Source organism: Anas acuta, chromosome 5, assembly GCF_963932015.1.
Source record: "Anas acuta chromosome 5, bAnaAcu1.1, whole genome shotgun sequence".
NCBI classification, from domain to species: Eukaryota; Metazoa; Chordata; class Aves; order Anseriformes; family Anatidae; genus Anas; species Anas acuta.
The window spans coordinates 55650639-55667906 of NC_088983.1; the positions used below are offsets into that span (position 1 = coordinate 55650639).

The 17268-nt window shown below is 36.0% G+C and overlaps 1 protein-coding gene across 7 annotated transcripts in view; it reads left to right on the forward strand.

Moving 5' to 3' along the window:
* The window catches only part of LUZP2 (leucine zipper protein 2), a 246775-nt gene that overhangs the window by 56621 nt on the left and 172886 nt on the right, over nt 1-17268 (forward strand). For all 7 annotated transcript variants that reach the window (XM_068684972.1, XM_068684973.1, XM_068684966.1 and 4 more), the window contains one exon: nt 3440-3900. In XM_068684972.1, coding sequence (XP_068541073.1) covers nt 3839-3900 — 62 coding nt within the window. In that variant the 5' untranslated portion in view covers nt 3440-3838. The remainder of the gene's footprint in view (nt 1-3439; nt 3901-17268) is intronic.

Below are 17268 nucleotides of genomic sequence, written 5' to 3' on the forward strand. Positions count from 1 at the left end.
GAATTACACTGCTGGCTATTTTGCATCCCTGAAGTCTGCAATATGTCCGTTATTTAGCTCATAAGAGCTAGCCTTAGGTATTGATGCCTGCTTTTCTATTTCCTGTTATTTAAATTACATGTTATTTAACTTGCCATTTATCAGACCTCAAAGATTGTTATTACTTGGTAACTCAGTGTCTAGTATTTATCCAACATATTGCAGTTATATGTCTTACTATAAAAGCATATCAAGTTACTGTTCTAGTTATCTATAATGATGCTACAGTTCAACAAAAATAGATGTATGTGTGCATTTGTATATCTATGTTTGTATACAAACAAAAATTTGGCATTCTCTGAACTGCAGTAGTGATATAGCATCTAAATTATAATACAGTCTGCTTAATAGAGTACTGGCTATGAAATTGGGATGATTGAGCTCTACCCAAAGCTTTGCTTCAGTCACAGTCTTACACTAACAATAATGACACTAAAAGTATACTGAAATTAAATGTATTATATTTTCTGAAAAGTTCTGCCATTATTCTTCTGAAAATATTCGGTGTAAACTCTTGTGAAGACTTCCACATTGACAATTTTGTTGTTGTACAAGATATGTTAATGGGCTGCTTCATTAAGTGCATTTATAGAAATTTCTATCAGCACATATGCATTGAAGATAATTGAATATCACATATGGCATTTCTTCATGATTCTTTCTTTTTTCTTACTGCTATTTCCAAAGAATGAAAGTAAAATTGGAACCCCTGCTAAAATAGTTACTTTAAAACAAAAAACAAACAAACAAAAAAAAGGCATAAGTGAATGTTTTTCTGCTCTGGCAAACATAAGTTTGTACTATATTTTGAAAAGGGAGAGAGTAGATTTCTCTCCCTAAAACATGAAAACAGGTTACGATCTTCCCATATTATCAGTGTATTTAGTCAAACTTGCAAGAGTCTGTGTGATGACTACTTGGCACTTCTAAGGAAATGCATAATTTTTCAGTCTCATAATAATCTTTGCATTGTTTTATTCTTATATATATTTCATGTGTAGGTATTTGTACAAGAGCGTATATAATCACCTTAATTCTTCTTGCTACGCTAGGAGAGTGATTATATATTCAATAAGACTGACAATAAATTTAAAAAGTGAGAAAATTTAATTGTGAGTGAAAATAAAATATTTTTGAGTTGTGTGTATAGTGTTTGTATATGGAAAGTTTCTGTCAAAGCTCTTCGAAGTTTGTTATGTGCCAATGTGATCTCACACCTTTAAGTATGCATAGCACCAAACATAGGCTTTGTAAAACTAAAATTCTACAGTTCTCTCCCATTTTTTTTATATAAATAATTATTTTCTTAAGGTGTACCTCATACTGTTAAGACAGATCTCTAGAAAAAATAAAACAACAACAACAAAATGTCTGGAGCTTAAGATCTGGGTCAGTTAGATGTATTGGAGGGCTAAAAGGATGTCTTTTTATGTGTCTTCAGGTGAACAGCTTGAGCACAATCAAGTCTGACAACAGTAGCATTTAAGATGTTAAAGTGCCTTGTCCTTAATTATAGAAGAAGTTTGCCTCTAAAACTCCAGCTTTTCTTATATCTACCTCCATTCACCACTGTGCATTTCCCTTAACAGTAATAAAACTTCATCTGTGCATATTAGGGTTGCACTTCCTGTGATTCTGGGTTAGCCACTGCTGCGATCTAACAGTCTGGTTGTGTACAGGCTGTGCCTAAGCAGACTGAGATTCCCCATTCCCATATTGTGACCTCAGATGGGAAAATTCACCGGAAATACCTTTACACCAAGTCTGATGTGTTCATAGGCTGAAAATGAGCAATGGCATTATATCCTTAAGTATCTTTATAGGATATTCACATGTAAGTAAGACTAAAGTAGCAGTATTGGAAATCATGGAAAGTTCCTAGTTGTCACTTCTGATCAAGGTGTCAAAATTATGCCAAGAACAGTAAAGTGATGTCTGGATGCTGCCAGACTACTTGTGCTGGTGTCACTCAACTTCATATATACTCAACTTATAAGGGAAAGGAATTCCTTTCCCTTATAAGGAAGGTGAGAACCTTGATCAGAAACCAAGACTTTGCAGAAGGCCTCTTTATTGACCCTACCCCCAAAAAAGAGGCAAAAACTGAGATTAATTCCTGAAGTTGCAAAATTCCATTATGTGTGTTAAGCAAGCTTAACTTTGGTCATAAATGATTCTCTTGTGATTCATTTGATGTACTACTGCCTTCTCCTGTTTTTTCCACCCTGTATGCGTGCGTGTAAAGGAAAGATGGAAGAAGTTTTAGCTGCTCATTCATAGGTGCCTGAGAGGTGTCTAGTAGCCTGGGAAAGCTGGCTTTTTCTGGAAGAGAAAATGACAAGCTGACTGCACTTTTTATGACCTTTTTACTGTTCTGTCATAAGTATCCATGGTAACATGACTGTTTCTTTCATGCTGGTATTGTAGCATCAAAATAACAATAAATGCTGATTTCAGTTAATGTGGTTGAATAAAACTTGCTACTACGTGTGCTGGAAAAAATACTATAGTTGGGACACAAACAGAAGTTGTCAGACATCTTTTTTTTTTTTTTTTTTCTATGTACATTGCCTTTTCCTTTTCATTTCTTTGTTCTCCCTCTCATTTGATCAGGAAGTGTGTGTAATTTAATTTATTAATTCCGTCTCTTTGCCACATAAGTGCCTTATTAAGGGTCAAACTTTGCTTTGATACAATCCCAAATTACTCCTCAAAGAGTTGAACGCAATGACACACCAGCTTAGTTTTATGCAAGTGATGTATAATGTAGTTTTTGCATGCCTTTCATATGACCCCCAAAATACATAGACAGCTAGAACTCCCTCTTATTATGATCAGATATTGTTCACTTGCAGACCTTTTTTTTTTTTTTTAAATGTGTGGAAAGTTTATTTTTGTTTAAATGATGTGTTCTCATATGATTTGCCATCCAGTGAACTTCACTTGTGTTAGGGTAGGGAATACTTCAATTCTGAAAGCATCTTTATTGGAAAATGTCATTTATTTATTTATTTAATTGGGATTAAGTAAAAACAGACAAAGTGGGAAAAAGAGTCTTAAATGCTCTGAAAGTCTTATGAATTGTTTCTGGTGGGTGAAGGGTTTTAGAGATGACATCAATGTTTCCAAAATATAATTTTAGAAGCTGTTTGTGTTCTCTGAACTTGATGTGGTAGTGGGGTGAATGAATATGTAATTGAAATATAACTTGTGAACTGTAGCTGCACAGAAGTGATACCTTTCCAGATCTAGTCTGACAGGCTGATTTGTAACTTGACACCTACTTCAAAAAATTCCTGCCTCTGTCTCATGAATCTTGTATAGATTGACTTCTAACAAATGGAGACTCTGATTATAAAATATTGGTGTTTCTTTAATTGCATTTTCTTTCTTCTTCCAGGAAGAATTCCTAGGATCTGTTCTGCTACTACAACCTTAAAGCAAAATGCTAGCCACTGCGTTCTCATCCCTCCCTGCCTGCCACTTAAACGGCGAGTACTAACAAATCCTTCAGGACGCGACTAGAGCCAGCGTGTTGAATAATCACAGGCGATCAGGCTGTGGGCTTGCAGCAGCAGCTTGCTGCCTCGTGACATCACTCCTGGAGCTCAAATCCCACTCTGAGCTCCCTCCGTTAGTCGGTCCGTTGGTCTGTCTGCTCACACAGAGCTACGGACCTCACACACCGGGCAGGCAGCTCCCCCAGGCAAGGCTCAAGAGCTGCTGGGAGAGGAGAGGGGGTAAGAGACAGTGTGAAGAGCGATTAGTGGGGAACGGAACAAAACAGCGGAGCTACAGCATGAAATTCATCTGTGCTTATTACTTGCTGCCTCTTTTTCCTGCACTAGTCTTCAGCACTAGGTGAGTACAGAGAGCTATTTTGTGTATAGTTCTCCTGTTTTGTTTGCTGTTTATTCTTTTAGATTCAGTATTCCCAAGAGAAATAATATGTATTTCATCTTGTACTAGAGTAGTAAGTTTAAAGTGCAGTTATCGTTTTTGATTCTTATCTTTCCCCTCACTGATCCTCTGAGAGATACTGAATCTTTTACTTGGCCTTTCTGGGCTTTTTATGATGTAAAAGAGCTGCTCCAATATAAGTTGACCCAGAGCTCATGAGGTGAAGGAAGACAGTCAACAAATATAAGCATCGTATGTGTGTATCTATCTATCTATATACACACATACACACACGTATATATACAGCAGCAATAGCAAATACTCTGCTTCACAGGCAATAAGGAAGCCAAAGACCTGAAATTGAGAACATGTTAACATTTTCCCCTATTGAGTGCGGAAAAACAAATACTTGAACAATCTCATCTGAGTTGAGGCTTTTGCATCTGAATAGAGACCTAGGGCTTAGCTGCTTTACTGTCAAATACAGGTGAGATGTTGCAGTATTATATCAATGCTAGGAAACATGTTAAAAAGTTACTGCAGTCTAGAAGCGTTCCTTTCTGTGCAAGTATAATATATCACTGAGAAAATATGAACAAAATCTATTGCAGCCTAAAAATAAAAGCTGTTCTGACCGTGCAGTGTTCTGATAAGATAATGCGTATTGCACAGTTGCTCAGAGATGGTATGGTCTCTATGCTGTTGATATAATCTGTTCAGCAAAGGGAAGATAACACCAAAACACTCTATCTCATTGTTTCATTCATAGATGAAGAGTTAATGCCAGGTGTGGAGTAGATATGTCCTAATGACACTGTCCTCAGTTCAGGATGCTTAGATGCTTAGATTCCAGTTGCTTCTCAGAAAATAAGCCTTAATTTTAAGGAAGGTATTTCTCTGCTGTGCTAATAATAAGCAACTTATAAGTCTGTAAAGCATATTATCAGAAGATAAAGGCATTTTTCAGGAAATTATCTGTTCCTTTATTCTTGGTCTTTTCTTGTAAAATGTAGAATGCTTATTTGAAGTATCCCCTAATTCCCCCGCCCCTCCCTCCCCCCGCACTTCTTGTTTCAGATCTTAATTGTTTATAGGGTTAAAAAAAAAAAAAAAAAGTGCCTGCTAAGTACTCAAGGTAAGATGTAGCAGGAGCACATCTCTGTATGTCGTCAAACCCAGGAAAGTGATAACCAAAATCTGAGTGGGAAAAGACCTGAATGCAGGGAGAAGTGAGGATATCAAAATGCTTCAGTTATTTTATTATTTCACTCCCTTGGGGGGGTATAATTTTTCTGTAACACTTGTGATTTAAAGACTGCAGTGCCAGTCAGTATGAACAACTCCAATGCTCTTTGAAATACAAAACTCAGAGGAGAATTGTAACATACAGTGATTCAATAACTTTCCTTTCTGATTTAATAAGCAGTCTAAGCACTATTCACTAGCAGCCAAGTGTGAAACTTCTTGTGAATTCGTATTAATAGTTCTACTCATTTGAAAGTAGTATTTTCTTCTCTGAATTATGCCTCAGTTTAAAAGAAGCGGGTGGGTGGGGTACCAAGCCACTTTTTGCAAATGCGAGTTTGCATCTTGCATGGTTTTGTATAGACTAAAATCTAGTGAAGAGATGTGGAAAATTAATATAATTTTTTATACTTTATAGGTTTCGTAAAATGTCAAGTAAATGACTTCAATGTACAGGGGACTGAACTGCGACAAGACGTCTAGTGTAAAACCCCAAAACAAGTGCCTCTTATCTTTACGAGGAAAACATTTTTCTGTATGAAAACACAAATTCATAAAAATTTGTAGTTCAGTTCTTCAAGTTTAGTCATATATTTCCCCTCCAAAAGAAAAAAAAAAAAAAAAAGAGTTGGGCAGAATATGAAGGAGTTGAAGTTGTCACGTGAATGTTAATTATGAACAGTATGAGTTGGAGTGTATATATTCTTAAGAGTATAACTTTGTGACACATGATGATTTGTATTCTTATCAAAGTGAGGGATGGAAATGATTAGAGAAATTCCATTTAAAATGCCCCTTGAGTATAGTATGTGTTGTAATGTGAAGTTTTGCTTTTGATACTAGATTGATCACTGCGTTCCAAAGGATATTGGCACTCTACCATAGTACCGGTGATTTACAGAAGTCTGGAGGCAGTGGACTGTCCTGGTCAGCAGCTGCCATCAGTTGCCTGATTTTTAACTGAGTTAGTTTTTCAACAGCACGTGTTAGAAGCTTAAAAATGATACGGTGCTATCAATATGCCATCTACTGGAAAGAGATAATGTTTTAATTTGCTCTGGTGGAAGACAGTTCAGTTAGCATTTCTTGGGAACGTACAGTTAATGCATTCGTTGGACCCAAACATAGCAGGTTTTCAGGAGCAATTGAGTTAGAAAAAAAGCAGGGTCTAATATCCTGCTGTGTAAAATGCTTAGCTAAGGAAAAGCATCAGCCTCATGGGGCAGAAAGTTTTCCATTTTGAGTTTTTGTTGCATAAGTTTCTAGAGAAGCAGAGTATCCCTATTTAAAGCATTGGTGTTGAAACCACTGAGCGCAGTAGTTGATGCAGAAGTGTACAGCAGCTTTTTCTTCTTTGTCACGCAGTGAAGCTATCGTCTTTGCATCATGACACGATTTTATAGTTTTAGAAGACCACAGCACATCTTCAAGACTAATTGTAAACAAATAAGATTAGATGAGTTGAATGATGTTAATGCTCACGTCGACTTTTCTTTATTTACTTGTCTTAATTTACAGTATTGTTAAAAAGTGGAATACCCAGCTATTGCTCTAAAGATTGTGTCATTTCTGATTTTCAGAGCTGTATGTAACTAATAGCTTGGCATAGCCTAAAGCCATATGCATGAACAAAATGTTAAATTGCTGGAAGTTTGTGTTCTTGAAATGGACACTTTTCTATACTAGTGATTACTTTTAATCATATTTCAAGTTTCTTCGTAGTGCCGAAGAACAAATGAGCTTAAGGTATATTGGTCCAGTTAACAGTGTGTTTAGATGGAAGGAGTTAAAGTCACTGCTCTGAAGCCCACAAAATGTTAAAGGGACTAAATTTGTAAAGGTGAAATTATTTTGGTACAAACTATCCTGAAGCTTGTGTTTGCTTATCCAGTTTTCTATTTCCTTAGACTGTTTGGTTTGGGCAGATGTAATGTGATGATGGCTCATGTGTTACTTTTTTATACTATGCTGAAGTCTATAAGTCTGACTGCACCAAGTGCTCAGTAAATTGACATGGCATGAAAGAGGTTAAGGCTCTGATATTTGCCTGTGTGTTTCTGTGGATGTAGATGCCTAATAGTTTTTTACCCAGATGGCTGGGTAAAAAACTATTTGTAGAAGGGAGTATCTGCATGAAGTTACTTGTTTGGGTCAGTAACGGATCTGCAGTAAAGGTAATCTTGTATAATGAGACATGTCCTTTTTTAGCTAGAAGGGCCCTTTTCTGCATATTAATTAAACTTCACCATTGGAAGGCCAGATATTTAAATTCTTGATTGCCAACTTTTTTTTTTGTCCAAATGACAAATATCTGACTGTTCAGAAGAGGCTTGGTGTGAAATAACATTCCTTTTTATCTAGGACAGTAATGAAGACATGGACTCTCCTGTCCACACATGAAATTTGACAGATGCAAAGTACTTAAAAAATTTGAGGTAGAATTTTACAGTTGAGAATAGGCCTATAAACCCAACAAGATGCACTTTAATAGCAATTTTAATACTAATACAGCAGCGTGTTAAGTGGATATACAAATAGCATGGCTACAAAAGTCAGATCCTGTATTATTTTAATGGCAGTGAAATGGCTGGTGCTATTTTTTTTTTCCTAATAGCTCAGTTCAATGACAGTCTGAAGAAACTGATGTTATAAAGCAATCTAGAATTCAGTGGCTTCAGAAGAAATGCTACCTTTTGTTTTACTTTGGGATAACAGCAGTGTACTAATTTCTGCTTGATAGATGATGCTTAATGAAGGTATGGGTTTTGATCTATGTACGCCTGTTGTTGGAAGTCATGCAAATATCTTGAGTTCACTTACCTTATGAAATATGAGAACCTGACTCAAATGCTAGCTTTTTCCCTGTAATGAGTTTTTGAGGTCAGATATTTCCTTTACAGTGTTTGTTGGTTTGGGGAACTTTTATTAAAGAACATGAAAACACAAATATCTTTAGCTTCTGTCAGATAAAGTTTTATGAAGAACTCAGTCTGAGACTTGAAGATGAGTAAAGGGGAATGCCTTTGGCCTTTTACTTGGGTGTGTCTGTGTTTAAAATCCTTAAATCCTTTTTTTCTAGTTCTTCACCTTTCCCAACTTAAACACCCTTTGGACTATAGCCAGATGTTCAAAGTGACCTTTTCATTTAGACTTACATGAAAGTAGGGAGAACCCTATCCCTTGCTAGATTACGAGGTAGAAGACTGAGACTTACTGTGTGCTGATATCCTTGACTATAGCCACTCCACTGCGATGTGTCTTAGCCCATGACTAAAAGCAATTCTACTCAGAGATCTCAGGCTGAGGTCCAGCAGTGTCCGTCCTTTTCCTTGTGACTCAAAGTGAACTGTGCATAATGGTAATGTGTTATAGACTGTTTTAGCAGAGAAGAATGTGGGTTTTTGCTGTAAGCTTCACGGATAACGAAGACTGTTTTAATATTGTGCTTTTCGTATTCTTCTTGAAATGTAGGGGTGTTGACTCTACAATGTGTCTCCTGCTCAGAATTCCTTTCACCTTTATTTCAGCCATCTGAATTTTCTAGACTGCAAATGTGTTTTGCTTTTTATCAGTCTTGGATGATTACGCGTCTTGGGTTAACTGTTTGTAAGTACTTCAGTTGCAGAAGTGGCATTCAGTATATGACTCTCAACCTTTCTATACATGGAGAAAGCATGCTCCTTGCTGTGGACTGTGTTTAAAAGTAATGGGACACATTTTCCTGTGGTACAAAGCCATTATTTCAAGGAATGCACTTAGCTCATTATCTATTGATGTATAAATGAGGATCTAATACAGCAAACTGCTTGGTTTCACTACTTGGTGAAACAAAGTCTCTTCCTTCTTCTAGGAGAGGTTTTGAACTTCAATGCTATTAAAAACAAAAAGAAAAAGAAAAAACCTGAAATCAATAAATAAAAGCTAAACCAGGCTGCGGTATAATGCAGGCATTTTCAAGGTAGTTTTTAAACAAGGTAGTTTGGTTACATCTATATTTAATAAAAAAGCATGCCAGAAACTGCTGTAGGTGGACTTCTTGGCATCAGAATGAAATTGCTTAAGGCTAGTTTGGGAATACCTGTAGTTTCACTACAGTTTACTATGCAGATGCATGTAATCTTAATGCTTGCCTTATGTAGTATACACCAGAGCAATCGCACATTTATTCTACCTGTCTCCTACTTGGGGTGGGGGAGTAGTAGATTCTTGTCAAAAGGTTTAAATTTTATGGGATTTTCTGCTATGATGGTGAGGCTAGTTTCTGGTTAAGAATGATGACCTTGGAATTGGTATAATATAAATGTTTTATCCCAGGCCATAAGATTACATAGCAAAATGCTCCACAAATTTAAGCCTGCCAACATAAATTAAAAGTCCAGAAATCAAGTCTTTCTTGGTGTGGCCAGAAATACTACAAAATAAATTTTGTAATACTTTGTTTCTAACAGATGAATCTGAAAGGAAAAAGAGGGAAAACAAGTAAGGGAAGAAAGGACACTGCTTTAGGGAAAAAAAAAAAGTAGCTTTCAGGAAAGACTTACTGTAGATTTGATCTAATCTACAGTTAAAATTTTCTTGAAGTCCCATGTAATATCAGGTAAATCTCGAGGATCTCTAGAATTCAGTTTTAAAGATGTAATCAAATGTTTGGACTTCTGCTTGTTGTGCTATGTATAAATATATTTCAGCTCAGGTGGCTTGCAGTGGATCTGCTTTTGACATTTTAAATGTATTCTCTGTGTTCAGAGAAATTATAATGCTGATACTTCCCTATTTTTTTCTCATTTATTAATTCAGACAGGGATGAATTTAAGGATACCAAACTAAATTTGAAATCCCTCTTTTGGTAAGAATGTGGGTTTGATATTGTTTCTATATTTAACAGAAACCTGTTCCCAGACAGAAATCGTTGTGATGTACCAATCTGTAGACAAATAAATCTCATTTATGCAACTTGTCAGAAAACATTTTCTCCTCGTTGTCAAGTTTTACACAATGGGTGTACAAGCTGCCTTGCAAGGGTCAGATCTGTAAATGTTCTCTGTATAGAAGACAAATAATGTATCTGTCAGAAAGAATGAAGACACTTCATACTATCCTTCAATCTTAATATTTTTCAAAGGTTTAAGAAGTGTATTGTTATATTTGCAATTTCAACATTTCAGAGTGGCAAGTACTTTTTAGAAATTTTAGAATTTGGCATTGCATTAAATAGCAGTTCATGATACTCTATATTTTTTTTTTACCTTTGCTTCTTGAGCTGTTAATTGCCCACCTTCTCCCTTTACATCAATTCACTCCCACATTTAATAATCTTTATTTTATGTGTACTATCTTAGAGAGAACACAAAAAAATTCATTGTTGATTGCTCTACTAGATTTGCTGAAAAAAACTGTTTCAGTGAATCACGAGAGAAATCAGTGGATACGGGTTTTGAGCTGAAGAAATAAGTCTGTGGAATTTCTCAATATTTTATTTGCTAATATTGATTGATTGTTTCTATGGAAAGCAGTACAGTGTAACGTCAAAATTCTGATGTGTTTTGTTTCCACGTGCTGTCTGAAGAAGATAAGACTATTATGCTGCCGGTTGGTCTATTTTTACCAAAACAAGTCAGTTTCCTGGCCATTCACATACTTTCATTGCTGTTTATTATGAATACTCATGTCTTGCCAATTTATGTTCTCAACTTCAATGTAGGGTGTAGATAGGCTTGTTACTCATTTACAGAGTAGGATAGTAGAAAGTGGTTAGAAGACAGACTTACTCAGTTTTAGAGAAGTTGCAGCATTTAGGAAACTGCAGAACAGAAACCTTTCACGTTTACTTGGACATAGAGCTGCAGCAGAACCTTACTCTATGCAAACTTCTCCCCGGCTACCACACTTCTACCAAACATTGTGCTGTCTCTGGCTTAGCTAATAATCCCACCTACAGATCATCAAAATACCTTCTAATTAAGGAGAGGTGTTTATTATACAGTACAGTCTTTACAATCTTGTAGTATAACCCTTTAATGTTTTTGCAGTAGCCATTAGGGATCTTTGAAAAACTTGGTTCAATAGTGTAAGAGGCCAGGAGAGAGACAAGTTGCCTAGTATTATTTGGGGTATACAATGTTCTTGTTTGCTGGTACCACATGTGTGGATTCACAGTATGATAGTTCTTTTCAAGGGCTTTCATCCCATTGTTGATATGAGTGATAACAGAAGGAAGTAATGAAACTTGATCTTGGAATTGGTGAACAGGAGGATCTAGAATGATGGTAACCACAGTAATATACTGTGACCATGTTACTAAGCACCTTATGCTAAGACTTTTTTTTCCAGTCCTCATCGCATTTGAATGATTTTGCATTTGTGCTTATTTCAGACTAGCCTGTGGCAGCAAGCTAGAGGGAAAAAAAAAAAAAAAGTGAGATTTTACTGAAATGTAGATGAGAAAAAGTGTGAAAATCAAATTGGCGTGACGCTGAAAAGCAGATGTGCTCTGGGTGACATTAGATTGGCTGTTGAGGAAGATTCTTCCTACTGATGCAGCATAATGTGTGTGCTCAGTGTGCAAAGAGAATGTCTCTCTTGAAAATGGAGAAATAAAATCAATTCTACTAGTACCTAACTTAGAGATTTTTTTTTCTAGAAAAAATATTTTTCGGGATAGGGTGAACCCTCGGCCAGGGTACAAATCAAACACTGAATAGCTAAACCTTTGAGCTGTTTTGCTGAAACTAATTGGTTCATGATTAATTCTAATTTTCTGTGCTAAAATACCCAAGATATGCATTGTATTCTCACCACTTCTTAGTTACTGGCTGAGTCCATCAGCCACACTGTAGGTCTACCCCTCTATTCTGTAGAGTACACAAGTTCCTGGCATGCTCTCCATATGCACTGTAGCTTTTTTTTTTTTTTTTGGTTTTGTTTTCTTCTTTCTGTGTATATGAAGGAAGCCAAGTTCTGCCCAGGGACCAGACATTTTAGAAAGACTTAAAGTCCACTACAGATTATAGGTATTCTTTAAATGTGTGGAATGGAATGAGTCTAATCTTGATTCCTTTTGAATTTCAAAAGGGGGGCAGCATGTTGGCTGCACTGACCTTGTGAACATAAATGAGAGAGCTATGTATTTTGAAACTTAGACTGTTATTTAGCTGTTGAGGTGTATAGTGGATACCAAATAGTCATGATGGTTAGAAATCAATCCTAACCCCTTTCAGAAAGCCTAGCCTTGCAGCTAGCTTTGTTTCACTTCGAGTTGAGGAATAAGGTCATTTGGCTTAATGCAGAGGTTAAGGCTTGGGAAATGATGCTGTAACCATGGTGCCCAGATGACAATAGAGCAAGGGGGCTCTTAGAACCCATGGTATCCTTGCTGCTTTCCTTGGGTTTTCTTCATTTAGTGTCTCTAACTTCACAATTAATGCAGCCTGTACTGTTTAATTTGGTGAAAAAACAGCCTGAGATACTGCTTTCTGTGAAAGCTCTGCATTCATACTTGAATGATGTATGAAAAAAATACTCAAGTGCATAGAGAGTGAAAAGAGACTTCTTTGCAGTTGCTTTTTTATTTACTTGCAAAACAACTGTCTGCTGTTCAGTATGCACAGATGTGTTCTGTTTGGCTAAGAAAAGCTTATGAAAGCAGACAATTTAATATCTTTCTTTAACTTGTGCCTTTCTCTTTGTCCCTGTTTCAGTCATCCTACTTCCTTCGCTAATTTCTACCCAGCTGGAGCCCTTTTTGCTCAAGGGAGGAGTTCTATCAATTCCTGGAAGGGGAAAGAAATGTTGGTTTTTCTGAGTCCATTTGAAGAACTGATTAATATTTCTTGAAAATACGCTTTTTTTAATTCAGTTTTTACAGTAATTTAATTCTATCTGTTTAAAGTGATAGTATATGGCATTACACATTTCATATGTGCTGAAGACAACATTTAAATAGCTTTTGAAATTGCTAGGAAGAAATACAAGATGGTGTGTACGCTAGAAGGAAGTGAGTAAGGAATACAGGATTCTTTTGTCAGAGATGAATCCCACAGGACTGGTTTATAAAATTTAATCTGAAAGACTTAGATTGTCTGCATCAAATAGATGATGTACAGAAGCTGATACTGCAGTTGGGATTAAATATAATTTCAATACTTTCACCCTTTCCTGTAAGGGCATCGTATGGTTCTTTTGCTGCTTAAACTTGATTATATCACATGTTAAAGTGGTACCTTTATATGTAATAGAAAACCTTTCCCAGTAACATTTAGTTAATACAGGAACATGATTTTTTTTTTTTTTGACTGGATTAAACCTGTGGAACAGTATTGTGTTGATGAGAGTGGTTGCTACCCAAGGAAGGTGAAAAATCTTTAAGGAAGCAGGATGAAATAATTTCCATCTGCCTTAAATGTCTCCTACTTCTAGGGAATTAAAGGATCCTTAATGTAGTTTGAACTATTCCTATCGAAGAATATTCAAACCAGTACCAAGGTTTTTGTTATTTTGAATACTTGCAAAAGAGCAATTTGGAGAAATAAGGAGATAAGTTTTCAGCATTTTAATTGGTAACTAAGCTGGAAACAAGTACACTCAGACAAGCAATCCCCCAACCACCTAACTTGCAGGGAAGTTGTCAGGAAGTTTCTCTATACGGTGTCAGAAGTGAGAAATCACCATAGCTGTTGTAGGACCTAGTAGGATGAAGATACAATATCAAAGGGTTGGTAGTGGGAAAATTCTTTTTAATGTCTGTTAGAAGGAAGTAGATAAAAAGCAATATTAAGTGATGAATGACTGAGCTGGAGTATTGATATGAATCTGGAGACTGTCTTTTTACCTTTTTCTTACCAAAACCCAGCTACATCAAGCTTCTGTTTATAATACAGAAATGAGTAATGTTACATATGTAAGATGTGCATAAAACTCTGAGAAACTTGGGAGCGTGGAGGAAAGGAGACTTGCTCATGACTTAAATTCTGGTATTGGTCTAGGTTTAATTCTTTAAAGCTTAACAAGTTTTAGAAAAACGCTCTGTATGCTTCTTCAAACTTGATAAGTGACATATACCGAATGTGCACTTTAGGATGTATCTTTCACTTGTCAACAGATAACACTAAGAATCTTCTTAGCTGTTGTTACATTACATGTGTTCATGAGGATGGAGAGAATTCTTACCTGTTCCTTCTTAATTTGATGGAAAAGAGCAGCAGCAGGAAAATTCCCTGATTAGATGCAAAGTCATCATAGCGGTTACTGACAAAAATAAACTAGAGATTGCGCAATTTGATACAGTTCCACTAGTGTGTTTTTTCAAATGTAAAAAAGATCTTTTGCTTCAGGAAAAATACATAAATATGTATACTGTATGTGCCTGTGTGTAAAGGATTTCTAGTTGTAGACACATAACGAAGTATGAAAAATTGATCTTTGGCCATCTTTTCTCAGTGGCTTGAATTAGATGTGTGCTTCTACTCATATACAGTTAACTGTTTCAGAATAGCTGAATATTTTTTTGCCTTTAAAAAAAAATCAACAAACAGCTAAGGCATCAAATTTGCACACATCTTTTGCAGTCAAAAGCATCAAATGATTTCTACAAATAACATTAGATTCTAATTATTTTTTAATATTCTACCACTTCCTTCAAATGCAAGAAGTTACGCTGGAGACAAGCATGATTTCTAGCAAATACCATAATAATTCAAGATTAATCTAACTTCTAATATTGCAGTGTTTCAGTTGAACAGTTTTGCACTTAGTAAAAAAAAAAAAAAAAAAAACGCTATTGAAATGCAGGGAATTTACAGATCTTTTTAATGTTGATACTGACATTAGTTGTTGCCATAATGGAATTGGTGTATCACTCCTGAAAAAGTAATGTGAGAAATTGCAGTTGCTTTAAATGCTTCCTCCACAATGTGTTTTCTGTGTCTTTTTTTTTCACTGTGTTGGGTTATGACCGTAATCTTCTGTTGCATCTTGACACTTTGTGAAGGCTCTTCCAAACCATCCCCATGATGTATGTGGATGCTCTTGTCTCAACTGGTCTTGAAGCTTTCATGGTCTTGACATTTGTATGCTACAAAACTCCAGAGAAAGATCTGAGTCCATTTGGGTCTCAATTTTTTACTTTTTTTTTTTTTTTTAAATGAACTGAGTGCATTTAATATAACACCTAAGTGTATGCTAAAAATATGTTCCAATTTTACAACCCAGTCATTTTCTGAAGAGTATTTCAAGCATCATTGAATTAATAGGTGAGATGAGCAGAATCCTGCGTCTCTTTTTGGGTAATAATAAAAAGAACTGATGCAATAAATAAAATAAAATATACAATAAATAAATAAAAACACCATGATACTTGTGGTATGCCACAATTAAAAATAAATAAATAAAATGTTTATAATAGTCCGGTCAGAAGGGACCTTCAGAAATCATCTAGTCCAACTGCCTGACAACTTCAAGATTAATAAGAAGTTCAAGCATATTACTGAGGGCATTATTCAAATGCCTTGTGAACATTGACAGGCCTGGGGTATCAGATGCCTCCTCCCTAGGAAGCCTGTTCCATTATGTTGCAGTGTTTGACCATCCTCATGGTAAATTTTTTTTTCCCACTATCCAATCCGAACCTCCCTGATGCAGCTTTGTGCCATTCCACACATCCTGTCACCAGTTGCCAGTCTGAAGAGACCGGCACCTTGTTGTCTGCTTCACCTTCTCAGGTAATTCTAGATAGTAGTGAGGTCACCTTTCTGCATCCTCTTCTCCAGACTGGGCAACACAAGCCTCCTCAACCTGTCATCACAGGACATGCTTACCATCTCTTGTGTCAGCTTTGTTGCCCTCCTCTGGACATTTTCCAGGTTCTTAAGGTTCTTAACATCCTTTTTGTGTTGTGGAGCCCAGTGAATACATTGTATTCAATGTGAGGCTGCATAATGACCTCCTGTGATTAACATGTGTATATTTATGCTGGTGTACAATGGCTGAGGATTTAACACTCCCTTTGGATGTTAGAATGATTGTTTTCTGCTTCCAGTAGTTCAGGTTTTTGCCCTATGTTACAGTAAACTGTTCTTAAAAGGGGGGTAGGGGTGGGGGGGAAGCTTACAGTCAGTCAGTGATTTAGGATATATACTTACAGAAACCACTGGGACTAGAAGCTGTTGATCTATAGACTTTTATCAAACAATAGTAATACCAATTCTGCAAGACAGATGACTGAAGCCAAGAATATTGTTTATTCTTTCACCATGTGCCTTGCAGCATCACTTGGAATTAAGGTAACTCTGAATGAAGTGTTCAGTGTTGTGGTTCTAATTTTTGAGAGGAGGAGAAAAGTGGGAAGACTTCCTTCTATTTCCTCTTATTTTTTTTTTATTCAAAAACATTATGGAAACTAGTGTTTGGTTTAAGTATGAATTAAATCCTGTGTTCATTAAAAAAAAAGGGATTTTTTTTGACATTGTTATGGTCACTGCTAGTTGATTTGTTTTAGTTTTTCAGCTTGCTGCTAGTCCAAGGATCATGCTAATAAGTTCTTGTAAATATCTGCTTGAAAGAGTTGAAAGATGCAGATTTACACTGCAGCTCAATTTGGAGTATGGGGGAAAAAAAAGAAGAATATAATAAAAACAAGTTAATTTGTGGGGTTTGGTACAGTTCTACCTAGTAGATTTGATGGAAATTCTCCCTGGTTAAACTATAATGAAGAGTAGTAATTGCTGTGACCAGTGTATAATGAGTAGAGGACTGTTGTGAATTGTAGTCAGTCATCTTCCATATACTGAAACACAGGAAAATAGGAAATAAGTCTTTCATTATAATACATAGGAATATATATGTGACACATCAAAATGCAGTCTTTCAAAGATTAATAGTAAATGAAAATATCTTCAAAAAATAAAATGATGACTAGATTCTGTTTGGTTAGAGATGCATTCTGAAAGCTTAATCCGTTAATGTTTTTCAGTGATTGTTATCTCCCTCTACAATCTCTCCTATAAGTTACTGAAAGACATTGTAATTAGTGTCTGTATACAAGAAAGCTCTTACTTTTACAAGTGAATTTGTTGCTTTGAAAAAAAGCAA